At 48.3% G+C, this 22,216-nt stretch overlaps 1 protein-coding gene across 17 annotated transcripts in view; it reads left to right on the top strand.

Moving 5' to 3' along the window:
• Positions 1-22,216, top strand: part of kiaa1109 (KIAA1109 ortholog) — a 61,871-nt gene that overhangs the window by 12,544 nt on the left and 27,111 nt on the right. For 16 of the 17 annotated variants that reach the window (XM_076023464.1, XM_076023463.1, XM_076023461.1 and 13 more), the window contains exons 20-51: positions 28-246; positions 681-818; positions 1,390-1,566; positions 1,943-2,071; positions 2,713-2,832; positions 3,654-3,982; positions 4,305-4,555; positions 4,718-4,958; positions 5,130-5,621; positions 6,552-6,825; positions 7,428-7,565; positions 8,031-8,101; positions 8,182-8,355; positions 8,886-9,006; positions 9,213-9,362; positions 9,786-9,913; positions 10,066-10,268; positions 10,575-10,775; positions 10,846-11,057; positions 11,513-11,664; positions 12,220-12,370; positions 12,460-12,612; positions 12,794-13,034; positions 13,319-13,467; positions 13,990-14,236; positions 15,494-15,655; positions 17,013-17,197; positions 17,424-17,599; positions 18,159-18,753; positions 19,485-19,683; positions 19,867-20,130; positions 20,963-21,056. In XM_076023464.1, coding sequence (XP_075879579.1) covers positions 28-246; positions 681-818; positions 1,390-1,566; positions 1,943-2,071; positions 2,713-2,832; positions 3,654-3,982; positions 4,305-4,555; positions 4,718-4,958; positions 5,130-5,621; positions 6,552-6,825; positions 7,428-7,565; positions 8,031-8,101; positions 8,182-8,355; positions 8,886-9,006; positions 9,213-9,362; positions 9,786-9,913; positions 10,066-10,268; positions 10,575-10,775; positions 10,846-11,057; positions 11,513-11,664; positions 12,220-12,370; positions 12,460-12,612; positions 12,794-13,034; positions 13,319-13,467; positions 13,990-14,236; positions 15,494-15,655; positions 17,013-17,197; positions 17,424-17,599; positions 18,159-18,753; positions 19,485-19,683; positions 19,867-20,130; positions 20,963-21,056 — 6,536 coding nt within the window. The remainder of the gene's footprint in view (positions 1-27; positions 247-680; positions 819-1,389; positions 1,567-1,942; positions 2,072-2,712; positions 2,833-3,653; positions 3,983-4,304; positions 4,556-4,717; positions 4,959-5,129; positions 5,622-6,551; positions 6,826-7,427; positions 7,566-8,030; positions 8,102-8,181; positions 8,356-8,885; positions 9,007-9,212; positions 9,363-9,785; positions 9,914-10,065; positions 10,269-10,574; positions 10,776-10,845; positions 11,058-11,512; positions 11,665-12,219; positions 12,371-12,459; positions 12,613-12,793; positions 13,035-13,318; positions 13,468-13,989; positions 14,237-15,493; positions 15,656-17,012; positions 17,198-17,423; positions 17,600-18,158; positions 18,754-19,484; positions 19,684-19,866; positions 20,131-20,962; positions 21,057-22,216) is intronic. The other variant, XM_076023449.1, reaches the window with a different exon arrangement.

Raw genomic sequence — 22,216 nt, 5'->3', positions numbered from 1 at the left:
ACCCGTTCCATCCATCTGTCACCACAGGAAAACTACTTTGGCGAGGACGACATGTTCACGGACTTCGAGGAGGCCGTGTCCAGTCCCGTGCTCTCCACCTCCACCTCCTCCGGCCTCGGCTGGTCCCCGCTGGGGATGGAGGACGGCGAGCGCAAGGAAAGGTCCGACATCCATCCCCTGGACCTGCGCCCGTGGGACATCACCGTCTTCATCAACCTGTACAAAGTCCACGGTCGACTGCCAATGGTACGACAGATGACTGCCAGAGCTGTTTGATGAGTCATTCTGCATGGGGGGTGGTGGGTGGGTGGTGGTGGTGGGGGGGTGATAAGTAGTGGAGTGTCTGTCACATCCGGATGCTGCAAGCAAACTTCTGCATCCTAAAGAAAAAGTTTAAAACCAGAAGAAAGCAGAGTTATGAAATAATATATTTGCGGTATATGTGCATGAGAGATAGATGTGCACTGTTGAACATCTAAATGAAAATGTAGTTTTATGTTTTCCTCTGCATTATTTACTACCGTTTGCATTGCATTTTTTTCTTTCTTTATTTTATATGGTCCGCTCAGCCTTTTCAGCTGATTTGTGATGTATTTTCTTCTTTTTTTTCCCCCCTGCAAAACGGCTCTATGCAAGAGCGTGTTTCTCACGTCATCTCGCTTTTCCCTCTACGCCTCCAGCACTGCAGCAGCGACGGTCCGGAGGGCCCGTCAGGCTTCCTGGAGCGGCTGTGTTTCGAGATGAAGAAGGGCTACAAAGAGACAATGCTTCAGCTGCTCCTTTCGCCCATTCACATCTTCATCAGCGACAACTACCAGGTCCGAAACGCAGCGCCGACGGACGACACGTGCCAGCTCTGCCTTCCATCTTTCCAAGTCTCCGATTTTTCAATTTAAATTCCCTTTTAAATATGACTCAAGAAAAACTCGGGATAACTTTGCTCCAGAGTGTCACAGAATGATGGCGGGACTTTTCGCTTTCAAAGGGTAAACATGACACGCTAATCCAGTTGAGTGCGGCAGACCTGCTAGTGCGTGGAAAAAGGTCAGACATTGTATACACAAGCCAAACGGCTCTATAAAGTGCTGGCTGACAGGACGACTCGGGCTGCAGAAATGCCGTGCATAGGGTGAATAGATCAGCCTTGTGTAGGCCCTTGCATAGAGAATTTTAATCCTTAGCCATGTATGGGATTCTTACTCGCTGCTCAAGGTGATAATCTTCCCTCTAATCCCAGAAAAATAGTGCGTCGCCCCCTTTTCTTCCTCCCCCCAGTTACTGTATTAACGTCACGTGCAGGAATTTCACACAATGAACCTCCACTTTGTGTGGTTTTTTTTTAATCCTTTAATGTAAATTTATATATTCTTTTTTTTTCTGGCTCCGCAGCGTCCCACGGCGGACGGCGTGCTGCGGGACGGCCACCTCAGCCTGTCTGGCCTGCAGATGAGGGCCCACGCCATGTTCTCGGCTCAGGGTCTCCCCCTGGGCAGCGACACCCTGGAGTACGCCTGGCTCATCGACATGCAGGCTGGAGGGCTCACAGGCAGAGTCACCGTGCCACAGGTGCGTGTTTGCCGGAGCACGGTGACACAGTGGGAAATGGAGATGGGATATGTACACAGCTATTTGGTTATGCCAATGAAAAGCACCTTTCTTGGTGATTGATATTAAGCCTAAATTAAAATAAAAATATATATATTTTTTCCCCTCAAGCTTTCTTCTGTAAACTCCTTGAACATAAATATCAGTCAAAATACTGTTTTCCACATTGGTTCTAAATCTGATTGGAATATAATATATCAATTTGTCATTGTAACAACTACAATGAAGTTTAAAGTGCCATTCAATCTGTCGGCGTTGTGTTGTATTTCATTCCATTCATGTGTGGCAAGTTTCACCAGAGCAATTAAAAGCAAGCATGTGTCTGTGTTTATTTTAGGTTGCCAGCATGATCGAGTGGGGTGAGACGTTCCTCTTCCACTGCATGTCTCGAGAGTTCCAGCTGGAGCAACCCAAGCCCTCCGTCATCTGCCAGCACGGCAACGACCGCCGCATCTGTGACGCTAAGGTGCAAATGACGGGACGCCCTCAGGACTGCTGCGGCTGCGACGTGTAGCTTAGCGCCGTGTGTGTGTGTGTGTGTGTGTGTGTGTGTGTGTGTGTGTGTGTGTGTGTGTGTGTGTGTGTGTGTGTGTGTGTGTGTGTGTGTGTGTGTGTGTGTGTGTGTGTGTGTGTGTGTGTGCAGTGTAGCTGCGCGTTTGAAGCGACACAGCTAGCTCGTAATGAAGGATGGTGGTCAGGGTGGACCAGCGAGGCAGCGCGCCAAATGTTGCAGCTGGCCCCAGAAAGAGAGAACCGTCCCACTGTTGACCTTCATCTAATGATGCACAACTTGGAACAGCAAACTTTCTCACCGCTGGAGACCCCGAAGCGGCGTCTAAAATAAAAACTATTGATCACCGCAGCCGTGCATGACAAAATGGCAACAGTACCTTGATCTTTAAAAAAAAGCACAGTGTTGTTTGTGCACGAATGCTAACAAGGATGGCTATTTTTTGGGGGGGTTTTGTTTTTTAAAACTCTGCCTGAGCATCCTCATTAGTCTGTGATGGTAGAGCAGCTGTGGCTTTAGGCATGACAACACAACTAAAAAAGAAAAAAAAAACCTGCTTCAAAGATTGTGTTGTCAAATGACTGCTGTCTCGCCAGATGAGCTGCCTGCCTGGTCACTGCCGCACTTCGGAGGAGATGAAGTACACTATGACCCGCCTGGCCATGGATGGAGTGGACCTCTTCATTGTGGAGCATGGCTGCGCAGCCAACATCAAGGTGACCAGTGGCAACATATCAGTGATTTTATTGTATTTTTTTTAATATATATACTTACTACGGATGCAAATTATCGATTAATTCATTAATCGTTAGTTGATTGACCTTATCGATCGATCAACGTTTAATTGATAAGCAACGATTTTTCCTGAGAGCCTAATTTTCACAATGAAAAATGTGTAAGGACATTATTTAACCCTTCAATAATGTTGAGGGTCCAATGTGACCCATTTTTACATTATTACAACAGGAAAAACACCATGAAATTTTTAATCGCGATTAATCGGATATTGTTCTGCGTTAACTTGCGATTAATCGCAAATTAATTGCAAGTTTTTTACCCCGCTCTATATGTAAACTTAACAAAATATGTATTGTGTTTCTTATACTCTAGGAAAAATTGGAGAGGACAGTGATAATAACTTTGTTTTTGGAAATTTTCTATTTTTATTTTAATCGGAACATTCCAAAACAATTACATACTTATACTGTCCAGATACTCCCCAAAAAAGACCCTCAAACCTTGAGGTATTCTCATGCCATGATCGCATTTGTCACAATATTTTATTTTGAAAGTTAACTGGATTCTCTTGTGTTTCTTTGAGTAACTTCCTGTCTAGGTAGGTAATAAAGCGTTAATAATGCAAAGTTAACGCGTTATTAATGTGAAGTTAACATGTTCTGAACGTCGCGCTAACTTTGGCAGCCCTAATTTAATTTAATTGAATCGATTAAATTCTTCATCGACAATTAATCGATGATCAATTAATTTTAACATCCCGAATACTGACACAAATTGTACTTGCTTATCCCTCCCGCAGACGTCTATCATTCGTGTGGCCAACTGCAACCTGCACAACCAGGCGGTGGGAGAAGGCATCAGCGCCGTGGTGCACGACGTCAACATCCGTCAGTACATCGAGCAGCAGCAGCAGCAGGTGCAGCTACACGGCGAGCCCACGAGGCTGCAGCCGTCCGGCCAGGGTCAGGCTCCCGGTCAGGCCCCCCTGCTGCGGCGCTCTGTCTGGCTGGAGGCGGGCTCCGTCAACCTCAACCTCATCACGGCCGACATCGCCCTGGCCGCCGACCACCCGGCCAAGTGCGAAGTGCAGAGGCACTTCCTGGAGCTGCACGACGCGCAGACCAAACGGTACCGCACACGCAGCACCCTTGCACATCGGACAGGTTTCTGCTCGTTCGCGCCCGCCCACATGCCGTTCGCCGCCTCGGCCTTGTGCGGCGTCCCCCCCCCTCTCGCAGCACTCGTTAATGAGCTGACAGGCCCGGTGTAAGGATTGAGAGTCTCATTATGGCTCAGCAGGGAGCTGTTTTCCAAATGGGTCTCGTCGTGAAGCTGTTAAAATGCGCATAAAGTTACATATGCACTCCCCTCCCCTCCAAAAAAAAAGGTGCTTTGACTCCACTCTACTCTTAATTGGCTTCCGTCTTGACAATCTTCTCGTCCCCCCCAGACTGTGGTTCCTCTGGCCCGAGGAAGCCGGCATCCGCAACAAGCGCAGCAGGAACCGCTGCGGCTGCCTGGGGGGCTGCAGGTTCTTCGGCGGCACCAACATGGGCCTTGACTTCTTCAAGCTGGAGGAGCTGACGCCCTCCTCCTCCTCGGCCTTCTCCTCGTCCAGCGCCGAGTCGGACATGTCTTACGGCCAGTCCCTGCTGCAGCCCAGCGAGTGGATTATCACCAAGGAAACTCCCAAAGTGGACGGTAGGAAATGTCCTTGATCGAAAAGAAAAGAAGATAAAAGCTTCTGCTGTGCTGATGCTGTGACCATTTTGGCTGGACTTTGACTTTACACAGGAATTTGAGGCATTAAATATTAATTATTTTCCCCTTTTTTTCCATTATATCAAATGCATTTTTTATCAGGGAGAGTCGTCGGGCTGAAGACGGACACGCACTCACCTTGCTTGCCCCCCGAGCTGCCCGAGCGGCGCGCCCACCAGCACCTGAGCCTGCAGGTGCCCCAGCGCTCCCACAGCTCCGCCTCGTCCTCGGAGGAAAACAGCACCTCCAGCGCCGCGCTGCCCCTGCTGGCTGGAGAAAGAGACAGCCCTTCGCCCAGCACGGAGGAGCGCATGTTCCCCATGAACGGCAGGAGCCCTGCAGAGTGAGTTGCACGCTGCAGGGATATGGAGAAAATATGGAGTTGAATTGTTTTATATTTTTTATCGTCAATTTTATCGTTATCGCAATAAATGGCAGAAATTATTGTGATAAAATTTTTAGCCCATATCGCCCATCCCTAATAACGCCTAATTTTTTTTGTCTGTCTCCGCAGCACCCTGGGCGATGTCCCTGAGGTCTCCCCAGTCTCGCCCAACAGCTCTCAGGACCGCACCTCGGTGCGCTCGCCCCTCTGCTCCCCGCTCAAGCGCCAGTCGTCGGTGCACTCGGGCCGACTGGGCAGCACCAAGAGCCTGTCGGCGGCCGTCTTCGCCGACAAGCCGCCGCCGGTGTTGACCGGAGGCGTCCAGTTCAGCAGCGAGGTGTCCCGCAGCGACGAGAACGTGCTGGACTCACCGCCCCAGAGGCGGAGCTACGGCTCGTTCCCCTTCACGCCCTCGGCCGACTCTAACACCTTCCACCAGTACCGCTCGGCGGACTCCAGCATGTCCGTGGCCGACAGCGAGGCCTACTTCTCCGCCACCGAGGACTTTGAGCCCATCAGCAGCGCCGACGAGGGCCCGGGGACGTACCCGGGCCGCAAGAAGAAGAGGAGGCAGCAGATGCAGCAGCCGCAGCAGCCTCCTTATCACATGGAGAACTACAGGTCAGCTTCAATGATTGATTGATTGATTTGATTTCAAAAAAGGAGTGCAGAAATTTCACTCACTCACTTTCCTCAAGTCAAGGTTCAAAAACTTGATAAGGTGGGACGGCAGAAGTTCAGATCAAGCACGAGGTCGAAGGAGGATTAAGGTGATGGCGGAACCACAGACAGCTCAGCAGCAGCTCTGACTCCTCACCTGCAATGACAGAGAAATTAATGAGCTGTTTAGTGCCGCTCTCGCCCGGAACGCTTGTTTCAAGTCGGCTCTTCTTTGTGAAACTTAAAAAGGGGTCGGCGCAGCGCTTTCATCAAGTCCTTTAGTTTTTAATCTTTTATAAAACCTGTGAAATTCATTCGGTTCACAAAAGACGATAGTGATGATGATGAAATTGTGTGAAAAAACTATCAGCGGTCTGTAGAATGTCTTTTGCATAGCAAACCCATCTCAACCCTCTGACGCGCTTGAAACGATGAAAAGTGACGCAGACGTCTCTGATTATCTTGACTGCAAACTCCAATATCAATGGAGAAAAAGTAAATGTACCAGCTTACATCTATGCAGTAAAACATATACAATTGTTATACAGTTGAAGGTACGGTTTTCCATTGTTTTATTTGAGTCGAGCTTGCAGCAGCAGCAGAGCTCAGTAGATTTGATCTGCTGCTCTTTGCAAATGGGATCTTGTCAGTTTTCCATAACACCCCAGATATTCTTTTGCATTGATCCGAGCAGGCTGCTCCATCGGTATCACCCTCAGTAATCCATGCAGATATTATAGGATGTTTCAGGCTGGCACCGGCCCATTTAAAAAACACATGACCTCCGACGGTGTTGAATCCATAAGACCGCAAGATTTAAGAGCAGTATGATATCATGCATGTCCGTAGCGTCTTCGGCTCCGTTCACAATGAATATTTCACCATCCCCAGCCGGAGCTCCATCTACCACAGTGTGGAGGGCCCGCTGACCTACGTCCTCAACGGGGAGCTGATCACGGAGCCGCGGCCCCTGCCGATGCCCCCCATCCTGCCACCGCTGCCTCCCCAGCCCCTGCCCAGCCACATGTCACAGGCCTCCTTCGTCTCGGCCCTGGCCATGGAGGAGGAGAGCTCGGTGGAGGCGGAGAAGACGGCCGAGCCGGGGCCGGTCACCCGGCAGCCTCACGTCATGGCGTGCTACCAGAACTACCTCGCCCACTTCCAGGTAAAGGCTCCTCAGTCTGTCTCCCCAAGCCTTGAAAGTCCGCACCAAGAAAAAAAGCTATGGAATCGTTTATTCTTTGCATTTTTTTCATTTTTCTTTGGGACTATAATGGCAAGATTAAAAAAAATGTTTTTTTATAGACCACACAGAGAGATGGCCCAATCAGGCTGAGTTTGGTTTTTAATGTGCTTGACATTGAAGTTGAGTTAAGAACATTAAAGGGTTAAAGGTGCCATGTAATATAAACATTTGCTGACAAATTCTTTTAAGTGATGTCCATACTGTACCCATACTGTTTTTTTTTATTTATTTTTTTATGCTGAAACATGCAGATCTACAACTTCACCCCTTTGTGATGTCACAAAGAGTACTGATAACTATACCCAGCTAGCTACTGCACCCCCAACATTGCACTTGATTGCTGTCCCCTATTTGTTTCCCCCTCTCAAAACATTTTCACGGTCCGACAGAGCATCAGTATTAGCAGTAGGCTGCAAACAGAGGGCTAAATATGCTCCGTTCTCTGCACTGTCTGGATGATAAAATGCAAAAGGAAACTGTCCTGCTTCACTCGACTCTCTTTTACCATCAACTCTTCTCAGGTCTCCAATTGGTCAGTCAAGCAACCCACCAATAAGAGGACTTCCAAGTCTTCGCTTCACCGGCCCCTCGATTTAGACACGCCCACCAGCGAGGAAAGCTCCACCTCCTTCGACCAGCTCTCCGTTCCGAGCTTTAAGGTGCGTGCCTGAAAACCAAATCAAATCAAGTCAAATCCAAGTTTATCTGTGCAGCACCTTTCATGCATAAAATGATCATCCACACTGAGAGGGGTCCCCAGAGCGATGACACCCCCCGTGAAGAAGCACTGGAGCTAAAAACTCAGCAAAAAGATAAAATTATGATAAAAAAAAAAAACAACCTAAAATCTCAATGCTATAAGACAGTGGAGTAAAAAGATACATATAAAAAGTAGAACGATCAATAAGATAAAATATAAAATGAGCTAAGAGCCCAATGATGATGGGCTTTAAAGCTAAAAGACAAGTAAAATAAAATAAAACAAATCTTCTTTCTTTTGAGTCTTGAGCCTCCTTTTGAAAATTTCCACCACGTATTTGCTGACATGAGCCAGTGCGTGCATGCATTATGCTAAATGGCGGGGACGATGATGATGACGACGGCGTGATTTTTTTACCTTACAGGTGGTGAAGCAGGGCCTGTCGGCCAGTTCCCTACTGGTCAGAGGAGTCCAGCTGATGGGGGAGAGCAACAGGTATTTCCGCTCAGCCGCTCCTCATGCTTCCCTCCTCTTGTGAGCGCGCCACCTAACGTGCGCCTCCGTCGGACCCACAGCACTCCGTACACACCGCTGGACAAGCGAGCCATGGACAACACGGACGAGGACACCACCACGGAGGACTGGAGTCTGGAGCAGCCCCTGGCCCAGACCAGGACCACCGCCATCGTGGAGGTGAAGGGCGCCATCAACGTGGTGCTGACGCCGCTGGTGGCGGAATCCCTGGACAGGTACGGACTCCGCGGGTTACTCCTTTAATTCCTGTTGCTTTTGATGATTTTGCTTTTGATCTGCTCGCTTTTTCATTGCTTTACAACTAGTTTTTCTTTTTTTTTTCCCCCGCCTCAGTTAGAAAAACATTAAGAGAAAAATTTTCCTAAAATTGAAATTGGCCAACTGACCTGAAGTCTTTTTTTTGTTTTTTATTTTATGCATTTCACTTTCAAGTAAAAATTCTTTTAAGATGGATCGCTCTCTACACACACACACACACTCTGAAATTCTCAATCTTCAAAGTCTCATTTTGCTTGTGGCTCAACTAGCGATGTGAATTTTTCATGTGGCCACTGGCGAACCGCACGGGATTTTAGCAGTCGCTTAGACTGAAGGTTCAAACCGACGAGCAAAATGTGATTTTGTGCTCATTTATTTATTTTCTTCCTTCCTCCAGAAAGGCGGAGGTGATAAATAGTTTCTGTTCCGTTTTGGCTCCACAGCGCCTTTTGCTCCGCAAACATCCAAAGCTGGCTTTTCTTTTCAGGTACATAGAATCTATGGCCCACTTTGCCAGCATCCGTCACCCTGCAGCCATTCTGGACGACCTGCACGGAAAAGTCCTCAACGAAGCCTATCAGATCAGCAAGTCCACCGTTACCGAGTCGGTGAGTGTTCAAAACTGCAAACGCAGAGATTTTTTTTCCCCTTTTATTTTTTATTTTTTTGCACCATTAGGACGGAGCTGAATAATCACTTACCGCAGCCAGATTCTTCATTTCAGCAGCGTGAAACAAAGCCTTTCTGCTCGTGCGACGCGTCTCACTCCGCGGCTGGGTTTTTCCCCCACCGCTCTGAATATGAATCTGCGCAGAGCCAAACGGGCAAGCAGGAGCCAAAGCTGTCCAAGACTGAGGGCACGACCCCGGCCCCCCAGAACATGTCCCAGGGCCAGACGGACCTGTCCGTCAAGCCGGATAATGTGAAAATCAAGGGCCTCCAAGCCAACGTCTCCATCCCCAAGGTGAGAGCCGTGACCTCCCCAAATAATGAGACGCCCCCAGCGTGCGCCTGCTGGTCTCGGTGCTGCGCTCGTATCCGCTCTGCACAAACTGGCAACCGGCGCGTGAAATCGGACTTCTTGCCTCGGTGTGTTTACCCGCTTTTGCCTCTCGTAGTTTTTCAGTTCCCTGCCTCGTACGTCTTCGTATTGTGGGGATTAATACAGAGAGGCGTATGCTAATAACTCAGACTGCTTGGCTATAACGCTCCCTTCATCCCTGTGGTGCAGCGCTTTGTCTTTTTAAAAGAGCCTCTGCTGGTTCGGCGTGTTAATAATGTTTGTTGCTTTGTTGTTATGTGTGTTTCTTTTTGTAACGGTTGCATTGCACAGGCCAGTCGGCTCAGGTCGGTTCATTTTTTTTTTGTCTTCCTCTCCGCCCTGCAGGTGAACCTTTGCCTGCTGCAGGTCTCCGTGGAGGAGGGCTCGCCGTCGTGCTCCAGCAAGTGCGTCACGCACGTGTCCCTGGTGGCGCTGTGTTTCGACAGGATTGCGACCCAGTTCAGAATGAACAGGCGAGGCCCCCCTGACCGCTCACTCCCTCACTCACTCACTCACTCCCTCACTCACTCACTCCCCCGTGTCTGCGCACGAGCGCGTGTTATATATATATAAGTGCTTTTAGGCGTAAATCTCTAACCCCCATCTCTGTCTCTCTCTCTCCCAGGGGGATCGTGGAGGAGACGCCCAACGCCACGGAGCACGGCCGGCCGTCGGTCATGCTGGAGAAGTACGCCTCGGCCACCAAGATGCAGCCTCAGTCTTCCGGCTCGCTGCGCTCCAACGCCGGCATCGAGAAGGGCAAGGAGATCGCCGCCAGGCTCAACGTCCACCGCATCCACAGCCAGCTTCGAGGTCTCGACTCCACAGGTCAGGGCGGCAGACACACGCACACGCACACGCCTCTTTAGAAAGATCTCTGACCTCTTGTTTGACCTGCGGCCTTGTTTGTATCCTGCAAAAGGTTTCCCTCTGTTTTTTGTTTTTTTTACAGTCTGCTTATTTATCCCACAGACCAAAACCAAAGAAATTTGACCTTATGACATTTTGTTTACCTCAGGTCGTAAAGTAACAACACTATCTATGTTCTAGCAATGCTCCTTCTCCTTTCCTCTCAGATTCTTACACAGACTCTATTAAACTTTCGATTCCCTCCCCCCCTCGCACTGCTTGCAGACATCGGCACGTGTGGCATCACGGCCATCCCCTTTGAGAAGTCCAAGGTGCTGTTCGGACTGGAGGAGCCGGAGGAGTTCTCCATGGTGGACGAGACCGACGCCCAGGCGGCCGGAGGCGACCTGGGTCGCTCCGCTGCGTCGCTGGAGAAGTGGGGCTGGATCATGTTCGAGTGTGGCATCGAGAACCTGACGGTCAAAGGTGACTCATCCGAAATGTCCACCAAAGAGGGAATTTGGACCCATTGCTAATGTCGCGTGTCGCGCCACAGGGGGCCGCCAGTCGGGCGCCGTTCTCTACAACGCGTTCGGTGTGATGGGACGATCGGACGCCGGCGGCAAGACGGGCACGTCCAAGTCGAACGGCTCCACCGGCTCGCAGACGGGCAGCGGCTACAGCACCGACGCCTCGGACGACAACCTCCCGCACGACGTCATGAGCCCCGCCTCCGATGCCAACGAGCACTCGGACTCGGACGAGCAGGTGGCGCACTGAGAAATTCACGCTTGGCTGTTTCTCTGTGTCTGTCAGACGTCACCTCTTTGTGTATTTTGCCAAAATAAAATGTCTTTTGCGAGTCTTTGGATCAGATTGAAAGACTGCATGCGACTAAAGAGACGTGGATAAGAAGATTATACAAATTATGAGTAATAATGTTGAGCCTGATCGGGATGAGAAGAGGGATTTAGCAGATACTACATTGAGGGGGAAAAAAATAAAGACATGATTACAAATTTAGGCAGTAATCACGAGGACGGCGGAGGCTTAATGGCCCCGCGGCTGCGTCCCACGGTGGCACGGCGACAAATGATGCTGCATAATTTTGAGTCTTCAGATTCAGCTTGGCCTCCACAGTCATTTCTGGAAGCGGGGGGAAAAACTGGTTCATATTCTAACCTGTAGCAGCCGTTTAGTAATCTTCCTTTGTTTCTTTGTAGGACGAGGGGGTGGAGTCAGACGACCTGAAGAAGGACCTCCCACTCATGCCCCCGCCCCCTGACTCCAGCAGCATGAAGCTGACCATCCGGGAGATCTGGTTCAGTTTTGCCGCCCCGACCAACGTGCGCTCGCCCTCGCAGGCCATCTCCAGGTTGCCTACCTTTGACTTTTCTTATATTTCCCCTTGTCTATAAAGCTCTTTTTATCTCCCTTCGCTGCCTACGTGGAGGTTATATCGCATTCAGGTTCCTGTCGTGGGTTTGGGTCATCAGACAGAGGGGAGGGGAAGGACAACCGGGTCCTCTGGCTGCAGAACTGCGAACTCACCTGTCAGCCTCAGTCACGTAAAGGCCGTGCAGGACGGTGTAGTCTGTCGGAAGGGGTTTCCAGCCCCTGTCATTGGCCGTGACAGCGGTTGTCGGCCGCTGCCGACCTTGTTTCTGACCCGTCAGCCACACTGGGCCTCAAACTGGCTGGTTTATTTCCAGTGTTATTTATTTATTAAAAAACAACAACAACAAACATTTATTTTATGTCAAATCCCCTAATTCTGCACTTAGAGAGAACAAATATTATACCTCAACACTGCGAAGGCGAGGCTCGGTAACAGCTATTCCGATGACTCGATAAACGCGTCTGCGGTCCAAACCAGTCATCCCGAGCAGCAGTGAAACGCCAGATATTCATCAAAAGATCGTTTTTGCAGGCAGCTGAATCTGCTTAGCACGGCCACGCCCGCCATCGGCGCCTGGCTGGTCCCCATCGACCAGCTCAAATCCTCCCTGCGCAAGCTGGACATGGAGGGCACGCTGCGGGTCTGCGCCGTCATGGGCTGCATCATGACCGAGGCTCTGGAGGTGAGCGCGCCTTGCCTATAGAGTCTCCTCTGCATCTTTAGGAGAACTTCAACTTTCACCAAACACGTGGCTCTGTTCTGTCCCTGCAGAAGAAGAGCATCCACATGCCCATACGGAGCAAGTACAACAGGGTGACCAAGAGGGCTCGCTACCTGTATGAGAACCCCTCCTGCATGCTCTGCAACATCCTGCACCGCTACCTGCAGCAGGCCGACTACTCCATCATCGAGGAGGCGACCATGGTCAGTGCAAGTCTCTCTCTCTCTCTCTCCAGCTTGACTCTTTGCTAACATCTGTTCCTGTTTTTGTATTGCCATTGAAAAGAAAAAAGAAAAAAAAAAAACATGAAATCCGATTTTTGCAAAATGGATCAGAACCCCCCCCCCAAACCGCTAATCCCATCTCCGTCCACCTGTCCCCCAGAACGATGGGGTTCCAGCTCTGGTGACACTGAAGAAAGGCCTGGTGGCTCTGGCCAGGCAGTGGATGAAGTTCATCGTGGTGACGCAGGGCTTCAAGGCCATCGGCTTGATGAGGCCCAACCAGCTCAGCAAAGCCAAGGAGCCCCAGCAGAGCCTGGGCGACACCACGCTGGGCCTGGACAATGGCGCCGCTCTGCAGAGCGACACCAGCGCCGACGGGGCCGAATTTGAATTTGACGCAGGTGGGAACTCGCTTCTCTCTCTCTTTTTTTAAATTTTTTTTTTTTATTTAATTGCAATTTTGACCCGCACCCATCTGTTAGCGCAGATGGGACGTTCAACTCCTCACCTCCAGTTTTCCGCTGCGTTTAGGGAGGAATTATGAGACTGACACTGGTTGGCAGTGATGAAGATTTATTGCATGGATGCATCTACATTCATTCATTCATTCCTTTATTTATTTATTTTCTCTCGCCCGGCGGCGTGGCTCTTCTGGGAGTTTCATTTTGCATTGTCTTTTGCGAAGCCACAGTGAGTGAACACACCATGCTGCTGGAGGGCGCCTGCAGTCGTCCTCCGCCCAAGGAGGCAAACACGGGTCCCGTCAGTGGAGTGGAGATCATGAGGAAGCTGTCCAAGTCGCACACGCACAACGAGTCTGCACTCAGGATTAAGGTGAGCGTTCACTCCGGTTCGAAAGACTTTCTGGGCTCCAACTACCATCAATCTCCGGTCGTCAAGCTGTCATACAAAACTTATATATTTACTTTTTTTTTTTTTTTTTTAACCCCAAAGTTTACCTCACTCTGCCATGTAAAACTGTAACGCTCTACCAAAAGCAGAGCATAAAAGAACCTCCATCAAATCAAATCAAGTTTTTTTGTTTTGTTTTTTTTCCTCCTTGTTCTTTATGGATTGTGTTCAAACCCCTGACAACTAGATGGCAGTATTAGAACTCATCCTTAAAGCTGATACAAGTTAAGATGACAGAAACATGAAGCTCCAATACATAAAATCCTTGGCTGATAAATGCACCAATAAGTACTCACTCACTCACTCACTCACTCACTCACTGGATTTCCTGCAAATTTCTGACAACTAATCCAATTCACGCTCATTCTTCAATGAATCCAACAGGTTGTTTCACAGTGTAAAAATGACCCCTCCAATCCCTTTCTGTCATGGTCTCACATCCAGGGCTCCCACCCGTACCAGTCGCTGAGCTACACCAGCGGCGACACGGCGGCCGACTCGCCCGCCCACGTGAGCCGTGGCGGCCTGCCGGCCAAGGACAGCCCCAGAAAGGAGAGCCTGCTGAGCAACCTGACGGGGAGCTTCCGGAGTCTCCACAACCTGCTGGAGGGGATGCCTCAGAGGAGCGAGCCGGCTGCCGCCACTGCCGCCGCCACGGCCGCCGCCAAGAGCAGCTCGCTCACTCGCACAGGTAACTGCCTGAGCGCTGTCAAAGGTCCAGTGTGGAAAGTTCTTAAGGAAGCGCGTTTCGGCCACTGTCAGGCAGAGATGTATGAAAATTTCACATCATCGGTTATTGTGACTGAAATTATCAGGAAAATCATTATTATCACGGAATTGTTGAGTTGTGCTCAAAATGTTAAAAAAAAAAAAGTACTTATACACACACTGAAAATCATTTCAGCAAGTTTTATTTTGAAAGCACAAATAAAAGAACAAGCAATTCCTCTAGATTGGGGGCATCACATCGACGGATGGACAGATTTTGACATAACACCGGCATCCGGAGGTACGACGGAGTTTATAACTTCATCAGTTTTCAAACCGCGGCAATCAAACACGGTTTTAATGATAATTACATTGCGAAATGGACTTTTTAACTGTTGGACTTTTTTACCGTGGTTATCATTTTACTGGTAATCATTACATCCCTACTGTCAGGTGAGCTTCCTTAAAAAATGGTGGTGCAAGATAGCAGCTAACTAGGAGCAACACCCTTGATCTACGTACATTATATATATATATATATATATATATATGTATATATATATATATATATATATATATATATATATATATATATATATATATATATATATATATATATATATATATATATAGATATATATATATATATAGATATATATATATAGATATAGATATAGATATATATATAGATATAGATATAGATATAGATATAATATATATATATATATAAGAACCACTCTAAGGGTAGGAAAACCAAATTACTTTTATTGTGCTGCAAGCATATGCTTTTATCAATGTATTTATGAGCAGTATGTTAATATTTTACCAGTATAAGAATTATGAATCAAGCCAAAGTTTACACACTGCAACAGCTGAAAATCTTTTACTTAAAGATCCAGAGTCATTGAGCGCTGCGAGGCTGCCCTCTGCTGTGCAAAAATGTTAATGTCGTTCTAATTCAAGCAGTGTTTTTTTTTTGTTCCTTTGAGTTGATTTATTGTGGGTTGCCTCACGTCAACATTTGTCACCTTTAATCTTCTTCTTTTCTTCTCCTCATGTTTTTTTCAAGTAAAACTGTCATGTTTCGTTTCGTTTTTACACTGAAGACTTTCTCACACGCCTCACGTACGCTCGTGTTGCAACATGTCAGCCCTCCCATATGTGCATGGTCTCCACTCCCCTCCTCCGTCCTTCCCATGATGCAACAGGCCCTTTAATCTCCTCTCTTCTGGCTCTTCAGGAAACAGCTTGGGGACCGACGTGCTGACCGAGCACCCGCTGCTGACCGAGCCCTCCTCCGTCAGCTTTTACAACTGGATGTCCAACGCGGTGGGCAACAGAACGGGCGGCGGGACCCAGGACTCGCCGGTCAACCGCTCGCAGCACAACAGCCTGCAGACAGGTGAGAGGAGAAATGATGCTTTAAAAAAAACAAACAAAAAAAAAACAACCTCGATGAATGTTGAAAGTTAACAATCTCACCTAGCTTCATTCCAGCTAACGGTTGCCCCGGCGTTTGGGTGAGGATTGATAAATTTGTTTTTTGGAACCACGTCTCCTCCTAAGATGCAGTTTTTTCTGAGCCGCCGGACTCTCCTGTCAACCACTACCAGTACCAGCCTCTGCCAACAGCTAGCGGTTCAGACGGAGGTCAGGGGTCAGGACTGGGTGTTGTGCTTGTGAACTAGACAGACTGTAGTTAGTTTAGTTTGGACGTGCGGTTATTCAATGTGTTTACAGTGTTGAAAAGAAAGCCTCTTGCCTTTCAAGAAAAAAAAGAAAAAAAAAGAACAGAAAAAAAAGTCTCACTTCATTCTGCAGTTGGAGCCATTAGAGGAGGTTGTAATTTTCAAGAACATATGGAAGATCCCCAAAAGGACGCACATGATTATCAGAACGACAGCAGTTAATTTGCTCATTAACACTTGCCTGGTAGGCCTTTTAAAAAAACATCAAAAATTGGCACTCGTTGAAAATAAATACAAATTGCATTTGACAGCGTAAGATGCCGTTCATCAGGCGTCTCTGGATGGAGAGCAGCCTGGTGTTTTCTCCCCGCTGTTGGCCTCCCGCCAGACACTTTTGTCAGGCCCCCCCTCCCCGAAGCTGCATTAGCAAGCTGAAACTTTTGCCGGCCCCTCTCGCCCGCCCGCCGCTCCTCCGACGCTGCCACTCATCCTCCGAGATACAAACAGCTGCGCCCAGCGTCCCTTTCATCCCCCGCCAGCGGAAGTTCAATATTTGGAGTCACCCACTTGGATCGCTGAGTGGATGCGTCACGACTGTGTGGGCACTGTTACATCTGTGAGAGGCTGTGGTGTTTTTTTTTGGGGGGGGGGGGGGTTTGCTGAGAAAGACATCGAGCTTCTCTCCTTGTCGGCACGCAGCCGACTGGGTTGCGACGGCAGCCAATTAGTGCTTAGTCACACGCACATGAAAGCGATGCGGCTGTTCCGAATTGTGCACAACACCCCCTTCTGTTGTGGCTGCTGCCTCCTTTCAATTTCACCTCCAACATCTTTGTTATGCACTCTGAGTCACACACTGCTGCCTCTGAGCACCTTCATTTTTTTGGGGGGGCAGCTTTGAATGTGCCAGCAATGCACTCAAAATTTTGAGCGTGCACATAATGCACACTTTACACCCGGAACTGATAGCCAGGCATCAGTGTTTAGTTGATGTGCTATGAGGTAGTTATTGTACGTTTGTTTCCAACACCCGTTCGCCGCATCCCGAACATTTATCTTTTCTCCCCCCAGGCGGGACCTGCAACCTTCCCACAATCCCCTCGGCTTCCGACTTCAACACGGTGCTGTCCAGTGACCAGAACACCCTGGACGGAACACACTCCCAGCACTCCCAGCACAGCACCAGTCAGGACGACTTGGCCGACATCGAGGAGGGCAACCAGTGTCCCGTGGCCGTCCAGCTGGCCGACGCCCAGGTGCTGGCAACCGACGCCGTGCTTCTGCCTCGGCTACGTGTTGATCTTTTGCCATCATTCAGATTGCAGCTCGTATCATGGATGTGTCTTCACAGCTGTCCTTCCTTGATAGAATTTTATCTGCTTCCAATTTCGGAGTCTGAAAACTTTTTTCAGAAGCGTCGTGGCTCAAAGGATCGACTTTGAAAGTTTTTGATTGGCTTCAACGTTTTCCCTCCACCCGCAGGTCGTTTTCAAGCCTTTGCTGGGATTCATCGGGATCCAGGCGCAAGACACCACACCTCTTAGTTACAAGATGTACTTCGGGGAGCATCTGTCTTTTTCCGGCAACCTGGAGTGTCTCCGGGCGGACATCGTGGACTCTGACACTTCCAAAGAGCGGAAAAACAAAAGATCGAGGAGGTAGACAAAAAATATTGCTGAGAGTGAGGGATGCAAATGATCGATTAATTCATTAATCCTTAGTCGATTGAATAACGATTAATTGATAAGCAACAATTTTTCCTGAGAACCTTAATTTTACAATGACAAATGTGTAAGGAAGACATTGTTTAACCCTTACATAATGTTGAGGGTCCAACATGACCCATTTTTACACTAGAGAACAGTAAAAACACCCTAAACATTTATCCTCTGACTTTAAGTTGACCTCTAATGGCTCACATTTCAACTCTTTATTTATTTATTTATTTTTTAAAGTTGTTTAAAAATAACTTGTTCTAGGTATATTATGACCATCACAGTATCTACAGATGAATTGCGCTTTCCTGCCACTACACTATTCCAATGATATTAACTACCCGTGTAAAAAATGTTCAATTAATTGCGACTAATTTGATTTATTCGATTAAATTCTTAATCGACAGTTATTCGATAATCGATTAATTGTTAACATCCCTACTGAGAGCTAAAAACAAGTCTGGCTTATTCACCAAATGACTAACTCTGGTACGTCTCGCAGGCAGGGCATGATGAACCTGCCGCCGCTGGAGTTCAAGCCCGCCCTGCTCATCGAGACCTTCAGCGTCAACGCGGTGGTGATGGAGAAGTCGACCAGCGCGCCGCAGGGCCCCAGCGCCGTGCCGCTCTCCTTCCACGACCTCAACCGCCGCCACTACAACACCTTCCACTGCGACTTCACCACCGCCTGCCAGGCCATCAGCCAGCGCGTGGACATGGCCCTGGTGCGCCTCATCCACCAGTTCAGCACCATGATCGACGACATCAAGGCCACGCAGACCGACATCAAGCTGAGCCGCTACACGGCCGGCTCCGCCTCCCCCACGCCCACCTTCAAGGCGCGGCCGTACCGCCACTTCCGCTCGTCGGACTTCAGCCGCAGCTCCCGTGGCAGCCTCAACGGTGGCATACGCAGTGGCACCCAGACGCTGAAGAGCAAGAGAGGGCTGGGCGGAGGCGGAGGCGGAGGGGCGGGCGGCGGCGGCGCAGGAGGAGGTTTGCCGCCCAACGGGCCTCCGTCAGGCATGGACACGCTGGGCAGGCGGGAGCATCGAGGACGCAGCTCCCTCGGACGCTCGGAGCGCCGCACTTCCAAGGTAACCCTGTGACCACGATGATGACGTGAATGAGCGCGCAGCTTTCGAGCCTCTGTGATTCTTGTCGAGAGTTCTGACGTCGAAGCGTGTTCAGTCAAAATGTGCCTTACCCAGATTCAGACTCTAGGGGGAGCTATTAGATAACAAGAGCCAGTAACGGGAGCGTTTGGGTCTGTTATTCTGTAAAAAAGGCCCCTCAGGTAAATACACAGAATGTCTTTACAAGGATTTTTCCCAAAACAGGCTTGCAGACGTCACCTTTCACATATCGCAGTGTCACAGTGCCATTCTCATGTTTACTGTCCGTAAATTGAAAATGGATGGATGGGTGGATCCTGAGACCCATCACTGTCATAGAATAGAATAGAATGCCTTTATTCATCTCACATTAGGGAAATTTGAATAATCACAGCAGCATATGCAGGGCAAAGAGAAGATGAAAACATATTAGGAATTAAAAAGAAACAAAGAAATGAAATAAGCTTACAAATTATTGACATAACTAAATCAGTGTCAAAAAACAAGTTTTTATTGCTAAGCGTTTTCGTGCATTAATTAACACTGGCCTGTAGCAGAAATGTTGTGTGATTTACTGAGTGCAGTTACACAGTAAAACATCTCTATACCACATGAAAACATTTCTTCCGGACAGTGATGCGGGACGCGTCATATTTACCTGCTTCGATGTAAAAAAATAAATAAAAAAAATGTTGACACGACGTCACTTTCAGGTGTCGCGGAAAGGCTCCCGCGACGTGGCCGACCACATGGCCATCCAGATGGACGACTCGGACTCCATCACCGTGTCGGAGCAGAGCGAGCCGTCGGCGGAGTGCTGGCAGAACATGTACAAGCTGCTCAACTTCTACTCCCTCATCTCCGATCCCACCGGGATTCTGGAGAAGAGCTCCCCCGAGAACTGCCTGGCAGGTGGGGAATCGGCGCTCGGCCGGCAGCCAAGCTCCTCGCCGTCCTCGTCAATATCGTTTTCATCTCCTTTTCTGAGTTTTCCACCTAATCGTGCATCTCGAATTTTAAACGATCAGTTTTGTTTCACCGCGGCACTTCCGCTCTGCTCCTCTGTTTGCGGCCGAACGTCTTCCGCCTCGCCAGAAGGGGGACGCCGGCCCTCCGAGCAGCTCTGCAAAGTCATCTTCGAGAACGAGCAGCAGGACCCGAACACGCCCAACAAGCCGCCCGGTGCCGGAGGCCGCCGCCGCAGCCTGGTGAGCTCGGAGCCGCAGCACGTCACGCTCATCGTGTTCGGCATCGGCATGGTGAACCGCACCCACCTGGAGGCCGACATCGGCGGGCTGACCATGGAGGCCGAGCTGAAGAAGATCCACGGGAGCTTCACCCTGAAGGAGAAGATGAAAGGTGAGCCTTCTGTGCTGTTCCCCCTCCCGCAGCGTAAAAGCAGCGTGTCGCAGTTTTTCCACCTTAGTATGTTGGTTTCAAAGCCGCTTTTATGATTGGCTGGATTGTAACGAGGACAAAGCCTCCCCTGCTGTTGGCGCGCTGCAGGATGCAGTGTTGCACCACTTGAACTGGAGCCTGTAGAGCAGTGGTGCCAAACTCAAATACGCAGTGGGCCAGAATTTCAAACTTGGACATTGTGGTGGGCCAACATTGATATTTATTAAGATAAGATATAACTTTTTATGTGGACCCAAACAAGTTTTGCTTCAGTCTCAATACGGAACAAACAAAAAGGTGAAAACTATGCACTAAATAACTTAATATTGCACACATGCAAATTCCAATTTAATTGAAAAAAAACAACAAAAAACTAATCAAATAAGTAAATAAGTAAAAGGTAAATATGCTTCTTTTTTATGTGCAGCCGTCTGATTTAAATTCCAAAAGTAACCTTTTTGCCAATAAATTTCAAAATAAACCAATCACGTAATAATAATATCTTTCAATACATGTGCTGCATAATAATGGCGGGCCAGCAGCTCTATTAGAGATTTTGTATTGCCTCGCGGGCCAACTGAAATTAGACAGGCCCATAGCAAGTCAGCTGGGAGCGCTGTGTCAATGACAGGGGTTCCAGTCTTCCAATTACAAGACAGCGATTAGCAAAATATCGTTTGAAAAAAAAACCCTGGTTGGGTGGTGTTTGTAGCAGGGAAGTTCCACAAGTGTTCTTGCCAGAGCGCCCCCTGGATGGCCAGAGTCGTGTCTGAGTGAGTCCCTATGTCCGCAGACATCCTCCACCAGAAGATGACGGAGACGTGTGCGTCGGCCCACATCGGAGGGGTGAACATTGTTCTCCTGGAGGGCGTCACTCCCGACATCCAGTATGTGCACTTTTTTTCTTTTTCCTCCTTGATTAGGAACGCAGAGTCTGATTGCCAGTGTGCCCTGCTGTAGAGAGGTAATGGAGTTTGGATTGATTATTAACCACACATGAAACTGGAATGTTGATGGTTTATCTGCTGGGAAATGCTTAAAAAAGTTTTAATGATTCTGTGATTGTTTTACACACAGTATACATATATATATATATATATATATATATATATATATATATATATATATATATATATATATGTATATATGTGTATATATATATATATATATATATATATATATGAATACACTACCAGTCAAAAGTTTGGACACACCTGTTTCGTCTTTATATGAAGAGTGGTTATTGTAGATCATCTAAAATATATAACGTGTATGAGTTATTTCACATTTTCTGTTTAATACATATTCCATATATGTTGTTGTTCCATATATGTTACAATCTACAATGTGAATAGTCATGAAAATGAGAGAAAAACCATTAAATTAGAAATATGTGTCGAAACTTTTGTGTAAATATACTTTTTTTTTTCTTTTCTTTACCTGAAGAGCAACTGCATGCGTGTGTGAAATACTACCGTTTGCTGCAAGATCGTCTCAGAGCTTTATTTAAATTAAATACCAAACAATGCAGAGCAGCCCGGCCCAATCAAGCTTGGCGTGCATGTCAATCACATTTACACAATCTCCGCACGGTTGGAAGAGATAATTACGAACGTCTTTGCGTAATTGCAGCGGCAGCCCTTTGTTGTGACTGACGGCGTTTTTCCCTTTCGCACATGATCACCCTAATCTGTTTACCAGCCGCGTGTTTCTGCACTTTCCGACAGACTGGGGGCAACTTATTTGATTATTTGTAATTTTTTTCTCTCTCTTTTCCACGCCCCTTTGCTCCAGCTTGAGAATGTATGGCCGCCACACCCCCCTCTCTTATTCTATCTAACAGATGCAGCCAGTGCGAGGACAAAACGGAGACTTAATCCTGTTTCCGTGCGGCTCGCTCTAAAGCACAGCCGCACGGGGGAAACTTTTCAATTTGCCGTCGTAACCGATGTATAAAATGTCTTCATTCAGACGGTGGAGGGAATAATTGCGGCTGAAGCTCTCTGTTTGATTCCCACCCCCTCCACTCCGTCTCACTACGGTGCTT

The sequence above is a fragment of the Nelusetta ayraudi genome, unplaced genomic scaffold, assembly GCF_046127955.1.
Source record: "Nelusetta ayraudi isolate G7.1 ecotype Tasmania unplaced genomic scaffold, CSIRO-AGI_Nayr_v1 ptg000015l, whole genome shotgun sequence".
Taxonomy (NCBI): Eukaryota; Metazoa; Chordata; class Actinopteri; order Tetraodontiformes; family Monacanthidae; genus Nelusetta; species Nelusetta ayraudi.
Note: the sequence above shows the minus strand (reverse complement) of the source record. Positions and strands in the feature narration are given on the sequence as shown.